Below are 27,302 nucleotides of genomic sequence, written 5' to 3' on the forward strand. Positions count from 1 at the left end.
GCATGTTGTAATGTGTTTGAGAGTTGTAGTGCTGTTGGTGTTGATGTAGTCCAGAATGTAGGAGGCATATGAATCAATGTCCTTGTGGAGTCCAGGGTGGCAAACACACTCCAGTCTGTGTGTTCAAACTGGTGATCAGTCTGCCACTCCTAACTGTCCTCACTGAAGGTTTAACACATTTGATGAGTGGTGTGTTCTTCATTTAAAAAACATTTCTGACATGTCTTTAGGTGAGCGAACAATATCAAGAATCTAGGAACATCCAGGTTCCTGCCACATGTGAACTCATCAAAGGTCAAAGTTACACCGTCCAATGTCCTCAGGCTGTTAAAATACAGCCAAAGGTGAGTATTTCAAAATAAAAGTCTTTGTTAGTGCTGTAAGGATTCATCCTTTAGTTAACTTTAGATTCTCTGGGAGACTGACTCTTTGGTTTCTCAGAAAGCAGATTTTGACCTGGAGTTTGGACCAAACTACCACCTAACGTTTGAGATCCGCCTGCCTATAAACACACCAGAAGTGACTTTAAGAGTCCAAGACGAAGCGACGGAGTGACATGAGACCTGAGAGACAGATCATCTGGGAGTATGACGTAGAACTGATTGGTAAAGTTTTGATACACCTGATACAACAGAAGAGAATAGACTTATATAGTTATGAAGACTATCAGTATCGGCGGCTAAAAGCACGATTGGAGCATCTCTAGTTAACATCAGACGTGACTTCACTTCCTTAAGGTTATACCCGGTGACCCAGAACGTGACGTAGCCCCGTTTGTTCCATAACGCTAAAAACTCTCTGTTTCCCTTTTTCAAACGGGACATGAACCCCGGTCTCCTGGGGGAAAGTCCTGTTTGTTTGACCCATTCATCCCATTTTGACCCGTTGAAAAATGAACTGGAGTTACAAACCACTTTCTGTTTTTCTGGTGAAACATAGAAATTTGTCTCGCCATGGCAACACCATTTGACAGTTTTTTTTAAATTTGCACAACCTTCTATGGCAACGGGTCTTGAGATTACACAGACAAAATGTCATCAGGGTCAATCTCTAGGAGGAGTTTGATGAAGTACAGAGGATGTAAATTACTCTAAAGTTGCAGTAAATAGAAAATGGCTGACATCCTGTTGGAGCCTGTGATAATAATAATAATGTATATTTTATTAATCACGCAAGTGGGAAATTCCAATCTTTTCACTCTGTTGTTATTACACAGGTCTGAATTACACACACATGCTCATTGCCTCTACTGTGCCCAGGAGGTGAACCATATGGGTACTTGAACCAGCGACCCCTCAGGTTCTTAACCCAACTCCCTACTGACTGAAATACTGCCACCCCCCAAATAGAAAAAACGAAAGAAAAGGTTTTTATTATTATACTTTTTAGGGCGGCTGAGATGAAAATCGCCTAAATCATCTAAGCCCATGATCAGTTAGTTTATTTCTTGACGCAGAGGTCCAGGGTTTGAATCCGACCTGTGGTGGTTTCCTGCATGTCTTCCCCCTCTCTCCCTTTCATGCCTGTCCTGGTGATTGAAGACAGAAATGCCCAAAAAATCTATATTTAAGAATACCATGGTAAGCTTATCATCATTATTATATATTCTGGTCTCTGGAATGGAGGTGTACGTTCAAATCCCACTTCTGACACAAATCTTAGTGGGTGGGTTAGGGTTTCTGTGGGGTCTTAAAAGTCTGAAAAAGTCTAACATTTCAAATCAAAATCTTAGGCCTTAAAAGCATCAGGCCGATTATCGGTCGTTAGACAGTCTGGTGAGGTCAGTGACTCAAATCTGTTCGGTGTGTCCCGTGCGTCCTCCTCAGTCTGGGGGCTGTCGGCGTTCATTTTGGCCGAACCTGGACATGTTCAGTCGGAGGGGGGGCCAGGACTCACCTGAAATGACGAGCGGGATGAGGTGACTAGAGTCTCTCAAAATCTGATGAAGATCTTTTAAGCTGACCTTTGTTGATCTAAACGAGATGTATTACGCTCGTCTCTCTCGCTTCTTTCTGGTCTGTTCTGGGGCAGTTTTTGGACCTCGGGACTGCGACTGATTATAATGACGGGGTTTCTGTCAACGGTCGGCGTCCGGCTATATGTGTCTACACCTTAAAATTCACTGAAGGATTGTGTTCTAGGTCATAAATCATTTAAAATGTTCCTACATACATGTAAAGCCTCTAATGCTCGTCCAAATATAATTTGCTGTATATGTAAAGATCATTATTACTCCATGTCACTTTTAGTCAATTTTAATATATTTATTTAATATGAAAGTACTTTTGTGACGCTGCATTTTGTTGTACTTTCATGTCGTGATATACAGTAGGTCTTAAATTGTCTTCATAAAGGTTTTAAAAAGTCTTTAAAAGTCTTAAATGTGACTTGGTAAAACCTGCAGAAACCCTGGACCAGGCTTTATTTGTTCTTGATCCTTCAGGGCTTTGCTAAATCAGCTCTAACAAAAAATCACATCTGAACCCTTGTAGCAGTTGAGGAGCTGATGAGTTGTGGTTCCTGATTATTTTGTCTATTCTCATCAGATGAAACTCAGAAGGGAGCAGGAAGCCCAGCAGTCACCGCCAGCATGGAGCTGTCGTCAACACACCTCAGATAAGCAGTTCTAATGTGGAGGGGATCTAAATATCACTGTCAACAACATGTATGGTAAATGTTTCCACTGAATTCATAAATTAAATAAAGCCTTATTTATGTTTACTATGTACATGCTTAAATTGTATTTACCGAAATGCCTTGAATTATTTAGCATTTCTCAAGAGCTGTTGCATATTTGTGTTTCAGTCGTGCTCCTGACCAGGACAGATGAGACAACAGCTGTTTCCCCCAAAACCAAAGGTAGTGTGTGTGTGTGTGTGTGTGTGTGTGTGTGTGTGTGTGTGTGTGCTAATTAACTGATTTTAACTAATTACTGACGAGTCTGAGAGGGAGGTGTGTGAATTTGAATGCAAATTGGATCAATCAAATAAAAACTGGATGGTAATAATTACATTATTTCTGTGTCAGTGGGTGCCAGTGGTGTTGAAGAAACTAAAGATACATTAGCAAAAGATTATTAAAGTGGGATTATGCTTTCATGTCATCAGGGTAAATCTCTAGGAGGAGTTTGATAAAGTACAGAGGATGTAAATTACTCTAAAGTTGCAGTAAATAGAAAATGGCTGACAGCCTGTTGGAGTGTCCTGGGATGGTGAAAGAATGTCTCACCTTACTGAGCCTCTGATAAGATGATAAGAGAAAATGAGTTTGAAGTTTAAGGACCAAGAGAATAGAGAAGTCCTGAAGGTGACGTGTGTCTGAGAGGTAAAGGCTGAACCCTCCTCCAGCAGATCTCCACCTGATGACACAGTTTAGATCAAACATTAGACGATTACACCGTTATTACACCGTAGGAACGAGAGACAAAATAAAGGACCAGACCTGCATCTAAACTGACTCTAATGACATTCACAGGGATGTTTACATGCTGTTTAATCTGACCTGTCCTCCAAACCAACAGAAATACATCTTCATATCTCAACCAGAGAAGGTAACAGTCACAGTTTTAAACACGTGGTTAACGTTGTGAACGGTCCCAGTTTGGTTTAGACACCAAAACTACTGAGATAGGTTGATAAAAAGATGGAGGTTTGGGTTACAATCAGATGTGACTTCACTTCCTGAAGGTTACCACGGTGACCCAGAACGTGACGAATTGCTTTTGTTCCCTAAAGTTAAATAACTCTCTGTTTCCTTTTCTTTTCAAACGGGACATGAACCCCGAACTCCTGGGGAAAGTCCTGTGTCCTTTCTGCTTTCATACACAAAATAAAATAAACATCAAAGCAAACCAAAACACAACCCCCGACAGTCAGTAATAATAAAATAAGTAATAATTTACAGCATCTAAATTCAGTGAGACATTACAATAGGTAGTCACCTTAACAGAGTACAAAATAGGACATATTGCCAGGTTTAGGCCAGTCTAGTCTGGATATTCCTAGTCAGGAATATGTGAGAAACTAGGATTCTCAAAATATAGAAAAAACGGCCCCATACCTTCCTACATTTTTGAGAGAAGGACTTTCTATTTGAAGGAAATAAAGGACATCTGCCAACCAGCATGCATGACAAGGGGGTTATTAATTTCCATGCAGTTAAAATGAGTCTTCTGGCTAATAAGGTGACAAAGGCAATAACATCTCTATTAGATATTGATAGGAAAGGTTCAAAGGAGGAGACAGCAAACAATGCAGTGAGAGCATTCGGTCTGAAATAGATTTAAAAATATCCGTCCAGTAGTTATGCAGAGATGGGCAGAGCCATAACATATGAATAAGATTATTGACGCGTTTGCTGACATCTATCACATTCTGGAGATATATCTTTGTAGATCCTAGCCAGCCTCTCTTTAGTGTAAGACGACGGTGCAGAATTTTGCTCTGAATAAGACCATATTGAAGATTTATGGACACCACTAAGAATTTTGCCCCACAAAACCTCAGATAACTCCTCCCCCAAATCCTCTTAGCACAAGGCTCTTATGGGATCCAGTGGATCTGGGACATGTGATGCTCTTACTCTTCCTCACCATCTATCTGATGTTATCAGTGAACTATTCCCGGTGAAGGTTCAGGACTGGTCATGTCTGTAAGTTAGATCAGAAGGAGACTTTAGTGTGAAGCTACTGTTGTTGTTCAGAGTAGCTGCTCTTCCTGTGACACAACGCTGACCTCACTGCTTCTGGAAAGATCTGATTGGCTGTTTTTAAACTAGCTCTCCATCTACATAAACAGAGAACAAAAAGATTACTGTTTTTTCCCAACTGCTTACACATAAAATCTTTTCATGTCACACAATTTTTGAAACCCTCTCACTCAAAACTACACAGCAAATCTCCAAAACCAGAAGCTATTTCTCAGCCTTTCACTAAGTTTTTAACCGCATAAAACACTTTTTCAAAAACAGACACAATTCTCTACCTAAGACACAAAAATCTAACAGGAAGTGACTTGCTTTCCTTTTCTAAACACAACCAATCAAAATGCTACACTTATTTACCAGGGCACCACACACTTCTCACATTTGCAAACACATTATGTCATAACTGAACACTAACCAATCACTGCTTTAGTATAGGCCTATACAGAGGTCAAAGGTCAGATTAGCTGTTTTGAACAATGGATGCCAACAATAGACAGAGAGCAAGAGGAGGAGGAGGAGGAGGGTAGAAGAGGAAGAAGAGGCAGAAGGAGAGCCATCTCTGATGAGATCAGGGCCACACTTATTCATCATGTGATCAACCACGGATTGACCAATGAGAGAAGCCCATCTTGAGTAGCTTTACAGTGGCGTCCATACTGCATGCAACTATCTAATGACTATTTCCAGCATTACTAATCAATCAATTTTTTTTTCCCCCCCGACACACAAGAAGCACACACAAACACACACAATACACACACACACATTCTTTATTGTAAAAATGATACCTTTGGTTTACATGTTTGTACTTTTGTGTTCTTGTTTCATGCTACTGCTATACAACACTGAGCTACTGCATAATACCGTAATATTTTGCCCAATAAATATTTTCTGTTTAACTGTAACATTATATTGTTGTTTACACTTTTCAACCCCCTCTCAGCAGATTACTTTCTCTCTGAACATATTGTAAAATGTAGATATAAACCTATGAAAGACAGAAGAGCTTTAGATTTAGAACAACAGTGTGCACATGGTATATCCAAAAACTTACTATTATGAAAAAGTGTTTGCCATTTGATGCAAATGCTTCATTTTGAGATGAGTTTATGGTATTTTGAATGCAGTGTTTCCATTTTGAAGGAGATGGAGGCATTTAGCATTTTGTGTGTGCAGTTTTAGGAATTGTGTGTAGGTTTTTGAACAAAGGAGACATAGTTTTGAAAACGGTGTTTAAGCTGTTGGAAAAAACTGTAATAGAGAAGTATAAAACTAGGGGGCAGCATCACAAAACCATGATCTATAAATGTCTCCCTTTGGGTTTCTGATTACTTTTAAAGGAGAACACAAACTGACACCAGTCTTCTCTCTGCTTATCTTCCAGCTATAAGAGGGGAAAATCCACAGAGGAATGACCCAGCCAGGACAGAGACCCAACAGAGGACAGAGTCCCAACAGAGGACAGAGTCCCAGCAGAGGACAGAGACCCAACAGAGGACAGAGTCCCAACAGAGGACAGAGTCCCAGCAGAGGTAAGAGACAGCTCCTACTTCTGTGTTAAATTTCTATTTCTTGTTCAGTTGAAGAATGAACATATATGGGACATTAAGAACAACACATTCTCACACCCAACTCGTAAAATAAGGACGTTCGGTCAGGAGCCTTCGCTCTTTTATTGACGTTAAAAGTCTCCTTTAGCGTCTCATGTAAACGGTTCTTGGTCGCCACTATTGCAAGGGGAAAGGACGCCTCAAAAGCCGGGAACGGCCGCGGTGAAGCGCCGCATAATAACGGAATCGCGGAGGTTGGGGTTGTGAGAAAAACAACGGGGAAAGGACGCCTCAAAAGCCGCTGTTCTAGCCCTACTGGTTTCTACACTAACTGGTTTCCGTATGTTGTGTTTACCTAACAGCTGCCGATGTGGTCCGCCTGTGTCACCAGATTCGGTCACATAATCACAAACATATTACTGGTGATTTTCAAATTGTTTCCCAGATCTACTGTCGCCAAAAAGTTTGTCTATAATCGCCACATCACAGCCACCTACAACAAACAAAAAGATCTAAAACAATATAATCATTCAAGTTCGGGTCGAGCTGGTTTCGATCTTGTGGCATAAATATAATAGTTGACACCTAAGTCGATAGCTCTACACAGTGAGCTATCAAAGCTCTGAATGAAGCTGCTTCCAGTCACCTATCTATTAGCTGTCCATCACCCAGGTAACAATTTGATTTGAGCTGATCTAAAACAACTGGTTACCTCGGGCTTAGTTGAGGAAATACCCGATGGTAGTTTTCGACGATTTTAAATTTTAACAGTAACGATAACTCGCGTGGTCTAATATTGTCGATATACACAGTTGTTACCACCGAGTCACAGAAAAGTGGTAGTAGTCTGCATGACTCAGTTTGAATGCATGGTCTTCATGATTTACAGTCATCGTCTCTCCTTCTGTGTAACCTATATGGTATGGCATATAGTAGCCTAATATATACCTCAGAATTTGTAAAACAACGGCTTGTAATACAGTGTTAACCTACTTGAGTTTGGCTGCGAATTAACCAAGCATGTTAATGTGTCTCTAATCGAATCATTCCATCCAAACTGATGTAAAGTTGTTCTGAAATCTAACTACGCACGCAAAGTAGCTATTAGTATTTTTAATGAGCTTATTCATCTTTAGTGATATGAGTTTCTCTCTGGGTTTAACCCAGGGCGCCCCTTGTGGACAAAATAAAACACCATATTACAACATGAGAAACATCACATTCATAGCCTTAATTATTACAAGCCAATAATAAATTGTTACCTGGGTGATGACGTAGCTGATAGATAGGTGACTGGAAGCAGCTTCATTCAGAGCTTTGATAGCTCGCGCTGTTAGAGCTGGTCAATTTAGGTGTTAACTATTATATTTATGCCACAAGATCGAAACCAGCTCGACCACCACTTGAATGATTATATTGTTTTTAGATCTTTTTGTTGTAGGCTAGGTGGCTGTGATGTGGCGATTACTTAGACAAACATTTTGCGACAAAAGTAGATCTGGGAAACGATTTGAAAATCACCAGTAATATGTTTGTGATTATGTGACGAATCTGGTGACACAGGCGGACCACATCGGCAGCTGTTAGGTAAACACAACATACGGAAACCAGTTAGTGCAGAAACCAGTAGGGCTTAGAACAGCGGCAAGTAACGTGAACGGTTATCAGTAGAAACCAGCAGGGCTAGAACAGCGGCAGGTAACGTTACGGTTATCAGTAGAAACCAGCAGGGCTAGAACAGCGGCAGGTAACGTTAGCGGTTATCAGTAGAAACCAGCAGGGCTAGAACAGCGGTAAACAACGCCACACGCTGGGCACCGAACCCGAAGTCTCCTGAGTGAAAGTCCGGGGCCTTTTCATCGCATCAGACGCTGAAGGAAACTGCCCAAACGTGTTCGGAATGAGAACGGGTTGTTAGGAACAGTATGGTGTGTGTGTGTGTGTTGTCTGTGTTTCCGTGTGTTAGTGTTGTGTTGTTGTCTGTGTGTGTCTGTGTGTGTGTTGTGTGTGTTTGCATGTGTCTGTGTGTGTTGTGTGTGGTTGCGCGTGTGTCTGTGTGTGTTGTGTGTGTCTGTTGTGTGTGTTTGTCTGTGTTGTGTTCGTCGTTGGTGTGTTTGTCTGTGTTGTGTGTGTTGTGTCTGTGTTTGTGTGTGTTGTGTCTGTGTGTTGTGGTGTGTCTGTGCGTGGTGTTTGGTGTTAGGTTGTGTGTGTGTTGTGTGTGTCTGTGTGTGTAAGTGTTGTGTGGTTTGGTGTAGGTTGTGTTGTGGGTGTGTGCGTGTCTGTGTGCGTCTTCGTTGTATGTTTTTGTGTGTGTGTTGTGTGTTTTGTTTTGTGTGTTTGTGTTTGTTTGTGGGCTATGTGGTGTGTGTGTATTGTGTGTTTCGTGTAGGTTTGCATGTGTCTGTGTGTGTTTCGTGTGTTGTATGTGTGTTTGTGTGTGTTGTGTGTGTCTGTGGGTTTCATGTGTGGTCTGTGTGTTTGCCTGTGTTTGTGTGTGTTGTGGTCGGTGTTGTGTGTGTCTGTGTGTTGTGTTGTGTGGTTGCATGTGGTGGTGTGTTGTGTGTGTGTGTGTTGTTTGTCTTGTGTGTGTGTTGTGTGTGTGTGTGTGTGATGCATGTAGTTGTGTGTGTTGTGTGTGTCTGTGTGCGTGTTGTGTTGTGTGGTTTGCTGCAGCTGTGTGTGCGTTGTGTGTGTCTGTGTGTGTTGGCGTTGTGTTTGAATGTGTCTGTGTGTTGTATGTGTCGTGTTGTTCTGTGTGTTTTGTTGTTGTGTGTGTGTGTGTGTTGTGTGTACTGTCTGTGTTTGTCTGTGCGTCCGGGTTGTGTCTGTGTGTGTGGTAGGTTGTGTGTGTCTGTGCGTAGGTTTGCGTGTGTTGTGTGTGCGCGTGTGTTGTGTGTGTGTGTTGTATGTGTCTGTGTGTGTCTGTGTTTCATGTGGTTGTTTTGTTGTGTGTTGTGTATCTGTGTGTGTGTGCGTTGTGTGTGTTGTGTGTGCGTCTGTGTGTCCGTGGAGTGTGTATGTGTGTTGTGTGTGTGTATGTTGTGTCTCTGTCTGTGTGTGTTATGTGTCCTGTGTGTGTTGTGTGTGTGTGTGTGTTGCGTGTAGGTGTGTGTGTTGTGCCATCCTGTTGCGTGTTGTGTGTTTGTATGTGTGTGTCTGTTGTTTGTCTGTGTATTTGTTTGTTGTGTGTGTTGTGTGTGTGTTGTGTGTGTGTTGTGTGTCTCTGTGTGTGTTGTATGTGTCTGTGTGTGTCTGTGTGTGAGTTTGCATGTGTTGTGTGTGTGTGGCCTGTTTGCCTGTGTTGTGTGTGTTTGTGTGTGTTGTGTGTTTGTCTGTGTGTGTTGTGTGTTTGCATGTGTCTGTGTGTGTTGAGTGTGTGTTGTGTGTGTCTGCGTTTGTGTGTCTGTGTGTGTTGTGTGTGTGTCTGTTGTGTGTGTGTTGTGTTGTGTGTGTCTGTGTGTTTTGTCTGTGTGCTTGTGTTCCGCGTCTGTGCCAGTAGTTGTTTGTGTGTGTTGTGTGTGTTTATGTGTGTTTGTGTGTGTTGTGTGTGTCTGTGTTTGCGTCTGTTTGTGTTGTGTGTGTGTGTGTGTGTGTGTGTCTGTGTGTGTTGTGTTCTGTGTGTCTGTGCAGGTGAGTTTGCGTGTGTTGTGTGTGTGTTTGCGTAGGTTGTGTGTCTGTGTGTGTACAGTGTGTTGTATGTGTCTGTGTGTGTGTTCTGTGTGTGTGTGTTCGGTGTGTCTGTGTGTGTGTTGTGTGGGTTTATGCGTTGTGTGTGTGTGTGTTGTGTGTGTGTCTGTGTGTTTTGTGGTGTTGTGCGGTTTGTGTGCTATGGTCAGGTGTGTGTGTTGTGTGTGTCCGTGTGTTGCATCGGTTGTGTGGTGGTGAGCGGTTGTGTGTGTGTGCGTGTGGGCGTGTCTGTTGTGTTTGTGTGTGTTGTTGTGTGTCCGTGTGTGTGTGTAATGTGTCTGTGTGTGTCTGTGTGTTTGTGCGTGTTGTGTGGTTTGTCTATGCGTGTGTTGTGTGTGTGTGCGTGGTGTGTGTCTGTTTGTGTGTTTAGTTTGCGTGTGTTGTGTGTCCGTATGTTTGTGTGTGTTGGTAATGTGTTGTGTTGTTGTGTGTCTGTGTGTGTGTCTGTGTGTGATCCGGCGTAGGTTGTGTGTTTTTCATGTGTAGGCTAGTGTTGTCTGTGTCGTGTTGTGTGTGTGTGTGTGTGTTGTTTGTGTGTGTCTCTGTGTGTCTGTGTGTGTGTTGTTCTCTGTTTTGTGTGTGTGTGTGTGTGTGTGTGTGTGTGTGTGTGTGTGTGTGTGTGTGTGTGTGTGTGTGTGCGGAGAGACAGGGTTTATTGTTGGTTTATACATCAACAAACAAACATATTAAACATTAATATGAAATAAACAATAAATACAGAAACAAATATAAACAAAGAAAATATCTGTTTGACATGAATCATTCCTTCAATCTGAGCTTTATTAAAAACAGAAAACAACGTTTAGTAGAAATACCGACAGACAATAACTGTTACATAACTCCATCAGGTTCATGATGTTCTCTGATTTACCAGGAAGTCCTGTTGAACATTCTGGGAGGATCTCAGAGAAGAGGAGTTTGAGAAATCCGGTTGGTTCCTCGACGGATAAGTGGTGAACACGTGAAAAACAACAATCATCCCAGAGAGCAGCTGGAGGATGCAGACAGAAGGGAGCACAGTTGATCTGATGATCCGACCTCTCAGGGACTGGAGCTGTGGAGGTGACCAAACTGGTCTTAAAGAAGATCAACAGGAATGATCTGCTGGAGAGATTGGCAGCCAGCAGCTGATAAACATCAGGTCAGTGATAGGAAGAGCAGAACGCGTGATGTATATGAGCAGCTTCATCAGCAGATCTGTGAGGAGACCCAAGCTGCTGTCTGAACGTGCTTATTGTTTAAAGTCATGCAGACAGAAAGAAATGATCCATATTGTTTGATGCAGAGAGCGTTTAAGGAATTTAAGGATTTAAAGAATGGCATCTGCTCTGTTAAAGAACTTCGGGGAGAAAGGGAAGTTTGGGGCAGATTGAACAATGTAATCTGGAGTTACAAACCACGTTCTGTTTTTGTGGTGAGACATGGAAATCACGCTTCTGGGGGTGTTTGGCTCGAGGTCATGGTGCAAAGGACCCTAGGGTGAATTCCATTCAAACCATCACTTTAAGGCGCTGTTCGACTATGGAAAAAAATCATAATCACGCATTATTTTGGTCAATATTGAAATCATGATAATTTAAGATGATGACTCATTGACTTTTGTAAAGATGTTGCATTTATTGAGTTTAAGAAACCGTGAAAACACCTTGAACTATGAAATATCCTTTCATACTTTCCTGTTTGAACCTTTTTTTCGTTCAGTAAACAAGATAAAATAAGAGTTTACTTGCAAAAACTATTGTGCAAATTAATAGTTTTTCTCGATTACATTGTTTTGTGATCGTCGGTGCCAAAATCGTTGATCACTATTAAAATGTGATTAATTGCACAGCCCTACACATACTAATGAAACACTATTTTGTCCATTGTTATCTTTCAGATCGAAGAGGGGTCATTTCAGAGGACATCATCCCAAAAGAGGACAGAGACCCAGCTGAGGACAGAACCCAGCTGAGGACAGAGACCCAGCTGAGGACAGAGACCCAGCTGAGGACAGAGACCCAGCTGAGAAGAGGCTGTTGCGAAGTTCGGACACAGTTTGTACAGCGAAAGTGTCTGATCCAGTTCTGAACCAGCTTCTGGATAATCTCCTTGAGCGTGGTGTTATAACTGATGAAGAAATGGAGTCAGCCAGAACACAAGGCAGAGCAGACAAAGCCAGAGACGTGATGGACACGGTGAGAAGTAAAAGAAGAGCAGCGCTAGTTCGTGATCTCTGCTCTCTGTGAGCTGGATCCAGTCCTTTCCAGAGAGCTGAGATTAATGTGAAGAACCAAACTGTGTAGAGAGATGATGAATCTCTCCAATAACTGACTCTTACACATGATTACTGATTTGTAGTTTCAGCCACTAGATGGAGGCAGAACTTCACTGATAGACAAACAAGATGCAAATAATTGAGAAAGATTTCTGAGTGAAGATTGAACACCTGCTGGTTAAAGAGATATTAGTCTCGTTGGAGATGAACTGCTCTCGCCTGTAAAGTAGACGAGCAGCGGCAGTAGCGGGGGCGGGGACAAAAGTCCGCTCTCAAGTGGGACAGTTTTCCAGCTGACTCCAGCAGCCTTCAGACTTAACAGGAAGTTTACCTAACACTGTGGTCCGTTCGGGTCCGATTTTCGATTTAATAAAATGTTATCAGACCCATATATCTGCTCCTACACAGTCTCCAGTTGATTTTTATTATGAAAGAGTAGCTGTCAAGATTCTCTATACGCGATCTGTTGCTGATGTTAATCACCAACAGACTGTAGGTGATCTGTAACCTGAACAGATTTAGTCTCTCTGACTTCTAAACATCACTATCAGCCACACAACATGTGTTCTGTACAGAATAAACTTTTAAATCAGACAAATAGCAGTTAAAATCCCTCCGATTCAAAATCAATAAAAAGTTTATATAAAAACGTCATCATGTTGAGTCAATTTTGAACCAATCAGCTGTTCGGTCAGCTGAGAGGCCGGGCGTTCCCAGCATGCACTGGGTCCACCTGCGCCGGCCTGCCTCTTGCAGTCGGTGAAAAGCAACCGCTTACCCTGCGTCTCAGAACTGCGACCGCCTTGTTCTCGTGATTATCGTTGTTCGACGTGTGCATGACATCAGAGCAAGTCGGGATCAAGTCAGACACAAATCTACCCAGCATGCATTGGGAGGCGTATCGCCGGTGATCGATTCTGCCCCAGATCTGGCTCATCTCGAACGAGCCTACTGGTTGGTCATTTACTCATCCTCTACAGCCTCTGATGTCATCAAACAGCCTCTGATGTCATCAAACAGATGCTGAATGCAGCGTGGCTTTTTCAGGCTCTGAACCACATTTAGTATTTTACATGATTTCTTGGGGTGACCCAAATCTTCAGCAGTATTCAGAGAATGTTTCAATTGACAACCTGGGAAACAATTATAATCATATACACTATCAGTCAAAAGTTTGGGGTCACGTAGAAAGGTCCATTCCAGACAGAATACCAGCTGAGATCAGTTTTAACCAGGGCAGCAGTTTTCAGATGACATTATGTGCTTACATAATTGCAAAAGGGGATTCTCCAATGTTTTCTCAGTTAGCCTTTTAAAATTTTATATATATATATATATATATAATGATGATATCAGATTAGTAAACAGAATGGGCCTTTGGACCATTGCATGAATGGTTGCTGATAATGGGCAATGTAGATATTACATTAAAGATCAGACACTTCTTTCTACAACAGTCCAGAACCTTTTTATAATTATTTAAGCACGTAATGTAATCTGAAAAACTGCTGCCCTGGTTAAAAAACTGATGTCAGCTGGTATTCTCTCTATAATAGAGTGGAACAACATTTCTAATGGTGTTTTTCCATCACATGGTACCAAGTCCCTGGTACCTGCTAACAGGAACTTTATTTAGTACCACCTCCCGTCGAGGTTCCCAGTGAGCTGAGCGATACCAAAAGGTGACCTGAAAGCACACTAGGTGGTGTCCTGAACAAACCAGCTGAGGGGGTTTTGCTGCCTCCAGCTTCTTTAGAAACTAAATGTGTCTTCTGGCAGCAACACACACACCTTCCACGTTCTGTGTGTGTGCAGCGTTAGGTCACGGCAGTAACTGGCGGGCGGCGCTTATGACCTACCAGCCACGCCGCCACGCATGAGGCGCTACTTAAATCTGATGGAAAATGGAGGACGGGGAACAGCAGCTGAGCCGAGCCGAGCCGAAGCGAGCTGGTACTAGCAGTGGAAAAAACACCATCAGTGACCCCAAACTTTTGACCAGTAGTGTATGTATGTGGCTTGCACACTCCTGAAGGAGTGTGCAGGGTATTCCCTGAACATGGACTAACAGGCTGGCTCTGTTGCAGCGTAACATTTCCTCCTGATGCTCCAACACTACTCTTCCTCTATAATCATGAAACTGGTGATACTGGACACATAGCAGAGGAAATGATGTCCCAGAGATCTGCTGTACAACAGTAAAAACAGGACAGTCTTCTATTTATATGTTTTATCGAGGTGTGGTCGAGGTTTTTACACAGAAATTGGGTCATAAGGTGTCTTATTTCTTTTAAATTAAACTCCTGATATACAGGAAAGGACTTAATGTCTGTCAGTTTGGTTTGGAGAGTTTCTGTTTTTATTATTTTGTCTCCTCTGATAACAGCTGACAGTAGATTGATGTTTGACAGCTCTGTGCCGGCTCCAAAGAACGGGTTGTGAAGCGGTCCCAGTCTGGTTAGGTTTAGGCATTGTTGTCTCTCTTCATCCGCCCAGACCCTGAAGGGGGATTAGGGCCTCAGTCTGAGACCAGTTAGGACGGAGACCGCTTTGAAAAAAGGGACTAAGAGGCAAATCTGGGTCGCACATTCCTACAAAAACTTCCACTATGAAAAACAAACTTTCTTATGTATTTCTTATATTTTTTCATATTTTTCTATTTTAAATGATGTCTTTTAACTTTTGTACTGTTTATTGTTATGCACCAAATCACAAGATATATTTCTTGTACTGTATATGCAAACCTACTTGGCAATAAACAGTTTCTGATTTACAGAGGAAGTGTGTGTGTGTGTGTGTGTGTGTGTGTGTGTGTGTGTGTGTGTGTGTGTGTGTGTGTGTGTGTGTGTGTGTGTGTGTGTGTGTGTGTGTGTGTGTGTGTGTGTGTGTGTGTGTGTGTGTGTGTATTTTACATGTGTGTGTGTGTGTGTGTGTGTGTGTTTAATATATGTGTGTGTGTGTGTGTGTGTGTGTGTATTTCATATGTGTGTGTGTGATTTTCTGTCAGATGAAGTCTCCTGAATGACATTTTGAGGCAGAAACAACTTTTCAAACCCAAGCTGGGATCCCTTTAAACACGTGGAGAAGTGTATTTAATGGGTTGTACTGCTCCTTTAAAAGATATGTAACAGATTATATCTGTCAGATATGAGACTCATTAAAGACAAGGTAAGACAGGGGGCTCCTTCAGTCTCCTCTACTACCGAGGACATGGGTGTGTGAAACGGTGCTCCTTGCTTTGAGATGTGTTGTCTCTGGTCTGGTGTGTGTGTGTGTGTGTGTGTGTGTGTGTGTCCCAGCTGATAGCCAATCAGCAGAGAGACTGGCTGTATCTCGTGGTGATAAAAGGCAGAGCGCTCACAGCAGGGTGTTCAACACACAGTCACAACATTTCTCCAAAATGTCTAAATCTTCTTCGAAAAACAAACGATAAAAGCATCGAGAAAATGCATAAAAAAACATTGAAAAAGTGTCACAAAAACTAAAAATAACAAGTGACAAAAACGAAGGTTGGAATCATATGGTCATCTTTACAGTGCACGGAGCTCCGGACCAGTTCCTACTAGGGCTGGACGATACTGGGTATTTTGGTATGATCCGATACCAAGTAAATACAAGGCTAGTATCACCGATACCGATACTTTTACTTGTAACGTCGCGATCATTGAATCATTTTGTGATTTTGCCTTTAGTTAGTTGATTATGATTATGATAAAACACAGGACAGAGATGTTGAACTCCTGATTTCTGCCAGAGACCTCTGTCTCTGTGTTGGGGGGCTGGTTTTAAATAAACTCCACACAGAGCTTCTCTTTCTTTCCTCCATCATCACAGGATTCTTTCACTCTTCTGACTCCCGGGAGGGGCAGAGATAGAGAGAGAGAGAGAGAGAGGGAGGGGAGGGGGAGAGAGAGAGAGAGGGGGGAGAGAGAGAGGGAGAGAGAGGAAGGGAGAGAGAGAGGAGAGGAAAGAGGGAGGGGCAGAGAGAGAAGAGAGAAAAGAGAAGGAGGAGGGCAGAGAGAGAGAGAGAGATAGAGATGGGGAGAGAGAGAGAGAGAGAGAGAGAGAGAGAGAGAGGGAGGGAGAGAGAGGAAGGAGAGAAAGGAGAAAGGGGCAGAGAGAGAGAGAGGAGGAAAAAGAGGGAGAGAGAGAAAGAGGAAGGGAGAGAAGAGAGGGGGCAGAGAGAGAGAGGGAGGGGCAGAGGGGCAGAGAGAGAGATAGAGATGGGGAAAGAGAGAGAGAGAGAGGGAAGGAGAGAGAGAGAAGTGCGCTGTTTCCACACTGCACACAGACTTTGAGAGACGCTGTGCTGCAGGAACTCGGAGAGAAACTGCAACAACAGTATCGATCTCATCAGGACAGTATCGATCCGATACTTCATCCAACATCACGCCACGCTACTAAAGAAGACTTTAAACGTTTTGTCAGGTAAGAGGCACGGCTCGGGGTTTCTGTGTCACGTGCTCAGCTGTTTTTGTGTTTAATGTGAAGAAGAGCAGCTGGTGAACGGGTCCTGCTGGCACCTTCTGGTTTCTGGTAAGAGCTGCCGCGGTTATACAATGGTTAACTCCACACACACACACACACACAGCACACACACACACACACAGCACACACACACACACAACACAACGGCTAATAAACACGCGGGCATAGACATTTTAATAGGCTACATTTACTCCAGTACTGTACTTCAGTACCAGATGTTGAGGTACTTGTACTTTACTTGAGTCTTTTCTTTTTATGTTACTTTCTACTTCTACTCCGGCACACTTCATCTGTTCCAGCTTTAGTTACTAGTTACTTTAGTTACTCCGCTACATTCATCTGTTCCAGCTTTAGTTACTAGTTACTTTAGTTACTCCGCTACATTCATCTGTTCCAGCTTTAGTTACTAGTTACTTTAGTTACTAGTTACTTTAGTTACTCCGCTACATTCATCTGTTCCAGCTTTAGTTACTAGTTACTTTAGTTACTCCGCTACATTCATCTGTTCCAGCTTTAGTTACTAGTTACTTTAGTTACTCCGCTACATTCATCTGTTACAGCTTTAGTTACTAGTTACTTTAGTTACTCCGCTACATTCATCTGTTACAGCTTTAGTTACTAGTTACTTTAGTTACTCCGCTACATTCATCTGTTACAGCTTTAGTTACTAGTTACTTTAGTTACTCCGCTACATTCATCTGTTACTCCACTACATTCATCTGATCCAGCTTTAGTTACTTTAGTTACTAGTTACTTCACACATTCAGATTCCTGCACACAGAACACATGTAGTTTATGAAATCTAATGTTTTATTCTAAAGTAAACTAGCCGACAATATAACGGACTACAAGTCACGCTGAGATGATGAGACCAATAGATAGATAGATAGATAGATAGATAGATAGATAGATAGATAGATAGATAGATAGATAGATAGATAGATACTTTATTAAATTTTAGTCATCCAGTAGCTTAGACAACAAACACATATACACGCATATATCACACATACTATACATAAGAATAAAATAAAAATAAAAATCACTCACAGAAATGCAATGACCATGATAGACTGTGTGCAATGATGGTAGTGCAAAAGTGAACAGTGTAGGGATTGAACAGTGCAGTAGATTATTATGAAATATTAACATATTAACTGACTGATTGAATAAGAATAAGAACAATATATAACAGGGAATAAGTTATAAGATGTAGATGTTATGACCAGAGTCCAGACTGTGTAGGAGGGCTAATACAGCCTATAAGACAGTCAGGTGGTGAGCAGACAAAGTGATTTACAGTACAGGCCAAAGTTTGGACACACCTTCTCATTCAATGCGTTTCCTTTTTTTTCATGACTATTTACATTGTAGATTCTCACTGAAGGCATCAAAACTATGAATGAACACATATGGAATTATATACTTAACAAAAAGTGTGAAATAACTGAAAACATGTTATATTTTAGATTCCTAAAGTAGCCACCCTTTGCTTTTTATTAATAAGGGAACAAATTCCACTAATGAACCCTGACAAAGCACACCTGTGAAGGTAAAACCATTTCAGGTGACTACCTCATGAAGCTCATTGAGAGAACACCAAGGGTTTGCAGAGTTATCAAAAAGCAAAGGGTGGCTACTTTGAGGAATCTAAAATATAAGACATGTTTTCAGTTATTTCACACTTTTTGTTAAATATACATAATTCCACATGTGTTCATTCATAGTTTTGATGCCTTCAGTGAGAATCTACAATGTAAATAGTCATGAAAATAAAGAAACACATTGAATTAGAAGGTGTGTCCAAACTTTTGGCCTGTACTGTATAATGGTGGTGGGGGCTGAGAGAGACAGGCTCCTGCTGAAAAGTCCATGTCTGCCCTCCCCCTGTGTGTGGTATTGAAGAGCTGGATGGCCCTGGGGACAAAGGCCCTCCTCAAGCTGTCTGTAGAGCATGGCAGTGACACAAGTCTGCCACTGAACATGCTCCTCTGGTTGAGTGGTGCTGTGTAGTGGGTGGGGGTCATTGTCCGTGATCTCCAGCATCCTCCTCATGGTCAGTTGTAGTGTGGGACTCCAGCTCGATGCCAACAACAGAGCCAGCTTTCTTTACCATTGCATCACATTGTATGACCTCAGCCTCCTCAGGAAGTAAAGACGACTCGGCCCTTTCACATACAGTGTATCCGTGTTGGCTGACCAGTCCAGTTTATTGTCCATGTGACCCCCAGCTGTCAATATGAATACTTCTTCCACCACAGTTTGATACTAAGATATCAAATATAAACACAACTCTACTTGTACTTTACATATCTGTATTTTCTTTTACATCCTAATCATCCTGATTTAATTATCAAATCATTTTTCCAACTCAGAACGTTTTAGTAGCTTTCTATTGTTTTTAAGATGGTGTTGGGTACAAAGGGTGAATGTTTGTTGTAAATAAAAAGTGAACGATACATACACATACTCACACACATAAAATTAACCTTCCTAGTACTGAGAGAGTTGGGGGCTGTTTCTGTTCCAATTTCAATGAGTTCTAATCAGCTCTTTTGGTTCCTTTTTCAGTCTCAGGAAATGTTATCTTTCACACCCTAAACTGCTGACTGAGTCTGGAAAGACTTCATACAGGGTAACCAAATCATAAAAAGCGGATTACCTTAACCAAGTCAACAGCTTTGAGTTCTTTAACCCCACCTTCCTTTCTACACTTTAACCTAAAAGTTAACCATCAGTTCAGTTCATCTCATTTCATTTTCAGGGTCCTATCTTGCACCCGGTGCTGTGCAGAGCCCGACCCAAGTCTCTTTGCTATTTTAAGACCGGACGCAGTGGTCAGTTTCCGTCAGCGCCAGCGTGTTTAAATAACAAATGCACCTGGGCCTATCTGTGGTCTTACAGGGAGGTGTGTTCAGGTGCATTCTGCGGTGCTGGTCTTACAGGGAGGGTGTGTTCAGGTGCATTCTGGGTGTGATGGTCTTACAGGGAGGTGTGTTCAGGTGCATTCTGGGTGCTGGTCTTACAGGGAGGTGTGTTCAGGTGCATTCTGGGCTGCTGGTCTTACAGGGAGGTGTGTTCAGGTGCATTCTGGGCGTGCTGGTCTTACAGGGAGGTGTGTTCAGGTGCATTCTGGGCGTGCTGGTCTTACAGGGAGGTGTGTTCAGGTGCATTGTGGGTGTGCTGGTCTTACAGGGAGGTGTGTTCAGGTGCATTCTGGGCGTGCTGGTCTTACAGGGAGGTGTGTTCAGGTGCATTCTGGGCGTGCTGGTCTTACAGGGAGGTGTGTTCAGGTGCATTGTGGGTGTGCTGGTCTTACAGGGAGGTGTGTTCAGGTGCATTCTGGGTGTGATGGTCTTACAGGGAGGTGTGTTCAGGTGCATTCTGGGTGTGATGGACTTACAGGGAGGTGTGTTCAGGTGCGTTCTGGGCGTGCTGGTCTTACAGGGAGGTGTGTTCAGGTGCATTCTGGGTGTGATGGTCTTATAGGGAGGTATGTTCAGGTGCATTCTGGGCATCTTAAGGCAGCGGGAAGTGATTGCACCATTAACAAAAACCTGGTCTAAAGTCAATAACGCAGCATTTCATTGTTATTTTAACAGAGCATTAGTAAAATGCTCCTAGGCTGCGTGCAACGCGTGTGCGCACAATATGCTCGTTACACACACAGGGACACGCGCAGCACACACACACACACACACACACACATGCAGAAGATTACAAATAAAAATATTACGGTGCAAATCCTCCATCATAACAGCAATGCTCCAAACGCGCCTGGCTTTTAAAGGGAATGGGAGATGATCTCTGATTGGTTGATTGCATGTTGCCCGCCAAAACACACCTCTGATTAATGAAGACACTAAGGACAACCCTTTAGGACCAGGCGCCCGGCACACAGACCCTTTTTCTGCCGTCAAAACTAGCAGAAGTGGATTTGGACACGCCCTAAACACACCTGCACCAGACGCTCACACCGTGACCTTACATCGTTAAAATAGGGCCCTTAAGGCATCTGTATACTCCATCAGAACAGCATGTCAGATGGTCTAACAGCTTCAGAAACTCCTCCACACACTCTTCACCTATCACTTCAACTCCTTTCACTTCTTACACTTCACTTTAAACATGCATATGATTAACACTCCTGCAGCTGCTGCCTCTCACTCTTTTTCCAAAAAGTCAGTTTGATCCCCAACATTTTAAGCAATGCAGCAATCATTTCCGAATTTCTGACCGATCAGTTTTTGTGTGATGTTCAGTTTGAGGTCACAACACCTGATCAATCACCTACATCCTACAGGTTCAGGTGTCCTGGTCCAGGTGGGTTCCGTGTGCTTTGACTGGACTGGTGTTTGTTACGACTCAGGAGGCGGAGCTGCTGTACAACACTGTCCAATGGGATGAAAGCTTCCTCCAATCAGCTGGCAGGATGGCTGCAGGGCCGCTTGTACGACATCAAGTGTTCAGAGGAGGCTGCTGTCTGTCAGCTCCACTTTCCACACTGTGAAATCATAGATGGTAAGAGATGAGTTTAATAGAGCTGCTAGTTAGTAGTAGTCAAACTAGTAACACTGCTGCAATACAATAATTCTCCATCAAACCAAAGTTGACCAGCTCTGTGTCTCCACAGCTCCTCTACCTGATGGCCTGTTGTGTCGCGTCCACATCACTGATGATGGGATGAGCATCCTGGACGCTGGAGATTACTGACACTCACGTAGTTGTAAATGTCCCTCACCTCTCTAACTTTGGCCTGATCTGGGATGTAGTTAAAAGGTTGTGGACGAATGCTGTCAGCGGCCAAGTTCTGCTGTTCCTCAGACCACCAAACCCAGAAACACAGAGGCAAAATCTCAACATGCTTCTTCTCCCGGCGAAATATGCCTCTGAGCACGGTAAATGTTACAATGTTACAATGTTTGCAGTCTTAAAACACCAGTGACCATGTTTGTAGTGCTGTTGGTGTTGATGTAGTCCAGAATGTAAGAGGCATATGAATCAATGTCCTTGTGGAGTCCAGGGTGGCAAACACACTCCAGTCTGTGTGTTCAAACTGGTGCTCAGTCTGCCACTCCTAACTGTCCTCACTGGAGGTTTAACACATTTGATGAGTGGTGTGTACTTCATTTTAAAAGTTAAAATGTTCTGACATGTCTTTAGGTGAGTGAACAATATCAAGAATCTAGGAACATCCAGGTTCCTGCCACATGTGAACTCATCAAAGGTCACAGTTACACCGTCCAATGTCCTCAGGCCGTTAAAATACAGCCAAAGGTGAGTATTTCAAAATAAAAGTCTTTGTTAGTGCTGTAAGGATTCATCCTTTAGTTAACTTTAGATTCTCTGGAGAGACTGACTCTTTGGTTTCTCAGAAAGCAGATTTTGACCTGGAGTTTGGACCAAACTACCACCCAACGTTTGAGATCCGCCTCGCCTATAAACACACCAGATGTGACTTTAAGAGTCCAAGATGAAGGACAGAGCGTCTGGGAGCATGACATGGAACTGATTGGTAAAGTTTTGATACACCTGATACAACAGAAGAGAATAGACTTATATAGTTATGAAGACAATCGGTATCGGGCCTAAAAGCACGATTGGAGCATCTCTAGTTAACATCAGACGTGACTTCACTTCCTGAAGGTTACCACGTGACCCAGAACATGACGTAGCTCCGTTTGTTCCCTAAAGTTCAAAAAACTCTGTTTCCTTTTCTTTCAAACGGGACATGAACCTCCGGTCTCCCTCCCCCCTCCCCCAACCTGCCTCCTTAACAGGACATTCTTCCTCACCATCTATCTGATGTTATCAGTGAACTATTCCCCGGTGAAGGTTCAGGACTGGTCATGTCTGTAAGTTAGATCAGAAGGAGACTTTAGTGTGAAGCTACTGTTGTTGTTCAGAGTCTGTAGCTGCTCTTCCTGTGAGACAACGCTGACCTCACTGCTTCGGAAAGATCTGATTGGCTGTTTTAAAACTAGCTCTCCATCTACATAAACAGAGGACACAAAACCATGATATAGACCCTTTGCAAACACGCAATGACGAACGGCAGAATCACGGAAGCACACGCTAAACAGTGTAGAAAGTTTCATTAGTTTCAATCAGTTTAAAATAAATAACACAAAATAAACTGTAATAATAATACTATCTTCTTCTTTATGGTTTCTTCTATTGAACAACAAGTTGTCGTGCCGTTACCGGTCGAGGTAGGGCGTCTCGGAGGTGCTCACAAAGAGCAGTATTTGGAGAAGTTGGAGATCACAGGATAGGATACTGACCCTTACCTTCTTCCTCCCTCCATTTTCACTGACCTCATTAGGCATGTGTCATATCCACTGTGCTATCACCACCCCTCATTATGAAACGCCATAATCCTCGATGTGTTTAAAACTCTTTGAGATCAGCACCAGTATATGGGGATACCCCGTTTACCAAATAGTGGTACAGACCAGCAACAATATATGGGGATACCCCGTTTACCACATAGTGGTACAGATCGTGGTGGACTGAAGTCGGGCAGACTCAACGATTTAATGAGGTCCGGGAAAACGGAGGGAGGAAGAAGGTAAGCGTCGGTATCCAGGTATCCCGACTGGACTGGAGCCAAGCCAACTGAATGACAAACTATAAATGTGAATGACTTGTGCTAACATTTGAATTTCCCTTTCATATTAAAGGCAACCTCTGAGCAAATCCTCGTACTCACAGCGCATGCGCAGAACGGATTGTGCAGGTGGAACGGATTGGGTACTGACAGTGAGTTGCTCGAAAACTTTCTTTTAGTAAATCTGGGTACACAAACAATGTTGTCAGTGCTTGTGTTAAGGTGTAGAGCTCCTGGTGATACTTTGAGCAAAGTTTCATGTTGTGTCGAGCCTTCTTAGTGGTTTAAAATAGCTATTTTGAGACTAGCATGAGAGTGCCCTTATCACTTCCATTCAAAAGGCCATTTGACCCAAAAACGAGAATACGGTGAATCTTAAAGGTGGCGATTCGGTCCTAGATATGCTTTTAAACTAAAGTTTGACTCACGTACATTCACAAAAATACCCTAGGATGTATTTTGGGCAGAGTTACGCTTTAACACATCCCTCTAGCCATCGGACCTGGTGAAATATGAACCTAAGTCTGTCACATCATATGGATACAACTATAAAGATATAATCTGCCTGTTCCCAGCATTATCACAACACTTTGGCGATGGTTAGCTTGTTACCTGTGATGATATATGCTAAATGTAACGTCCTTTCACATTATCCAGTGACTGACCTATCTGCGGCGCTTTGGAGATGCCTGATGAAGTCCGGACGCGTTGTTGATCTGGCATCATTTATCTCGGTCCACACACCTTGCATGTAGCTGTTCTCTTACTGCCACTGTTTACCAAGTTATTGGAAGCTAAACTAATGACTAAAGGCGATATGTGAGTGCACGACGAACGTAGCAACGCATGCGTACGTTGCACATTATGGCAAAGGGCGGGGGACGGACATGCAGCGCATCATACGCTTCCCAACGTATATACGCCAATAAAAGAAAATAGAAATACATGAATGAATTTAGATTTAAAAAGCAATAATTGCATTAAAACAGGTTGTTTACAAGTCTCGAATCTCGAGGCGCAGTCAAGTCTGAAGTCACTGTTTTTAGCGACTTAAGTGCAACTTGAGTTCCCATCGCTGATGTCTCGCCATGGCCACGCCATTTAACAGAGTAGGGCAGGACATGCCTTCGCCATCAAAGGAAATGCTAATACGTTTAGGGGATGGCTCCCAAGAGGCATCTAGAGGTGATAGATGTGCCAACCAAATGTTGTACATCTAGGTGAAACATCCCGCAGGGGCGGCTTTGTATGTGTTAATATATTATTCGTGATTTACATATATACACATACTAATAAACATGATTGTGTCCATTGTTATCTTCCAGCTCCAAGAGGGGTAATTTCAGAGGACACTGGCCAAAATGAGGACAATGACCCAATGGCTGAGATTAATGTGAAGAACCAAACTGTGAAGCGTTGTGATGAATCTGTCCAATAACTGACTGTTACATGATTACTGATTTGTAGTTTCAGCCACTAGATGGAGGCAGAACTTCACTGATAGACAAACAAGATGCAAATAATTGAGAAAGATTTCTGGAGTGAAGATTGAACACCTGATGGTTAAAGAGATACTGGTTGGTTATTTACTCATCCTTTACAGCCTTTGATGTCATCAAACAGCCTCTGATGTCATCAAAACATTCGACCGAATCCTGAATCCCCTGGTTGAGATTGTGCTGCCTTCTTTTGACTGAAAGTACTGCCAAACTACAACTTTTTCTGCTCACCAGATCCATGTCCACTTCCTCACAGCCCAGCGTGCGTTGAACGCTCCACCTACGTAAACACCTTCCCCTTAATCAACGGCGCCATCATTACCTGTCTTCATACAGTCATTCATACAGGGTTCGGTCATTACCGACCCCACGCTTTGCACTACGCGGCGAGGGAAAAACATTCTAATGTTCAGCAGAAACCCAACACCGTCAAAAAGCCCAATATTCAGCCAGATCTGAAACTGAATCCTGGATTCGGTGCATCCCTGGTTTCTGTTGCCTATAACGTCTGTTTCAGAGCATCAGATAGCAGAGCAGACATTTAAGTGGGACCGAAATGAGATACCCAAATGTGCGTGCATTTGGTCCAGTAGATACCGATGGTTTAGGCACCAGGTCTCAGTATCCAACCCTAGTCATAGTTCTTTCAGTGATCTGGACATAATACTTTCTAAGTATACATCATCATATTTACATTTCTAAAGCCTCTATGTTTAGAGGTAGGATTACACATGTTTTTATAGCATCAGAATCATTTTTAAAGAAGCTATATTCATATATATATATATATATATAGCTATATATATATATATATATATAGCTATTATAGCTATATATATATATATATATATATATATATATATATATATATATGTAAATAATCATAATAATTCTGCACATTTAAACAGGAATGCCACTTTTATTATCAGATCTGTAACATTTTCCTTTCAGCTCAGTCAAGATTACTTTTTATATAAAAAAATAAATAAAATGCATAAAAAGTAAGTAAAATCAACAGGCTTCATTTAATAACAAATACGATTGTTCAGTTTGAGATACAATGTTTATGAAATACTGTTTTAGTTTAAGAACTAAAAGATCTGAGGGGTGAAATCAAATCAAATGAAATTACTGACTTCAAATGTTCCCCAGGCGAAAAACACACAAAGTATTTACACAATAACAAAGATAATCTAGTCTTTGTGATGTGTCCTCTCCATCTTTGAACACTGATCAAACAGTCAAACACTGAAGTATTTGGGATTTTTAACCCTGGTGTTGTCTTCCCTTTGACCATGAACTTGTTGTCCATACAGGTCAAAAGTCAATTTGAATTTTTGGTGCTTTTTCCAGTGTTTTTGTTTTTTTTATGCTTTTTACACTTTTTAAAACCTTTTTGTAATTTTTTTCAATGTTTTATTTTTAAATTCATGGTCAATAAACCTAATTTAAATGACATTATACCTCGTTTTTGAGTTAAAGAAGCAGAAATTATGAATTACTTTGACTAATAGTTAAGATCAAAGGATGTTGAGTGACTCACAGTCTGGTTTATGTCAAAGTTTAGTCACGGTACTGTTTTAAAACCATTTAAACATGTTTTTTAAAAATTGAATAAAAACACTCGAAATTCAATAGAAGTAATCATTAATTTTACGTCAAAAGATCTTTATATGGGTTCCGTACAACATACATCATGCATCCATGTTATTTTTGGGCATTTTGGTTCAACGAAACCCATATTTCTGATATAAAAACTTGACCTGAGGACAACACAAGTTAAGGGTTAAAGTAGACAAACTATCCCAAATGTGGGATGTGGCTCTGGATTGTTTTCATCTCTATATCTTCTAAGTCATATTTGGAGATCCTCTCAGGCTTCTTTCTTTGTGGAGTCCCCGAAGAATTTGAATCTTGAAGTGTACTTGAATTTCAAGTTTAAAAAGCCCTTAATGCATGCACACAAAACCCTTTTAATACCCCCCATATATTCCAGTCCAGTATGTGGTTTCTGTGACTGTTTCTTTTGGCTGTGACGGCAGAAGAAGCTCAGGGAGTCTGCTGTTGACCCGGTTTCCCAGTCAGAGGTTGATGCAGCTGACTGGACTGGATCAGGTGTGTGAACAGGGCTCCCAGTGTGATCCCAGCTGCTCCCAGTACAGCCAGTCCAATCACTGTCCTCAGAGACCAGAAGCTGACTGGAGGTCTGGGCTCACCGTACAACTCCACAAACGCATCCTGGGAAATGACACACAGCAAACAAACAGATCAGATCAGATCGTTGTCTCTTCATTCACTGAATGAAGGAATTTGATTGGTCCTAACCAAAGGGTAGGGTCAGAAGTAGGGATGGGCATTGTTTGGATTTTAACGATTCTGATTCCAATTCCGATTCTTCCTTCGATTCCGGTTCTTATCGATTCTCGATTCCGATTCTTTGAGTGGTGGAGTTGAAACGGGTTAGATGCTTATTTCACAAATAAGAGGAGAGTTTTATTTTGAGTCAA

General features: G+C 42.2%; 3 protein-coding genes across 3 annotated transcripts in view; 2 read left to right on the forward strand and 1 right to left on the reverse strand.

The window, feature by feature from the left end:
• The window catches only part of LOC120552648, a gene marked incomplete in the record, with an annotated part of 129,494 nt that extends 126,824 nt beyond the window's left edge, over positions 1-2,670 (forward strand). Inside the window, 3 exon segments of the mRNA XM_039790839.1 lie at positions 231-344; positions 442-605; positions 2,547-2,670. Of these exon segments, the coding sequence (XP_039646773.1) occupies positions 231-344; positions 442-555 (228 nt within the window).
• The window catches only part of LOC120552637 (NACHT, LRR and PYD domains-containing protein 14-like), a 303,082-nt gene that overhangs the window by 8,621 nt on the left and 267,159 nt on the right, over positions 1-27,302 (forward strand).
• The window catches only part of LOC120552139 (apoptosis regulator Bcl-2-like), a 9,153-nt gene continuing 8,695 nt past the window's right edge, over positions 26,845-27,302 (reverse strand). The window contains exon 3 of the mRNA XM_039789911.1: positions 26,845-27,033. Coding sequence (XP_039645845.1) covers positions 26,845-27,033 — 189 coding nt within the window. The remainder of the gene's footprint in view (positions 27,034-27,302) is intronic.

Source organism: Perca fluviatilis, chromosome 22, assembly GCF_010015445.1.
Source record: "Perca fluviatilis chromosome 22, GENO_Pfluv_1.0, whole genome shotgun sequence".
Taxonomy (NCBI): domain Eukaryota; kingdom Metazoa; phylum Chordata; class Actinopteri; order Perciformes; family Percidae; genus Perca; species Perca fluviatilis.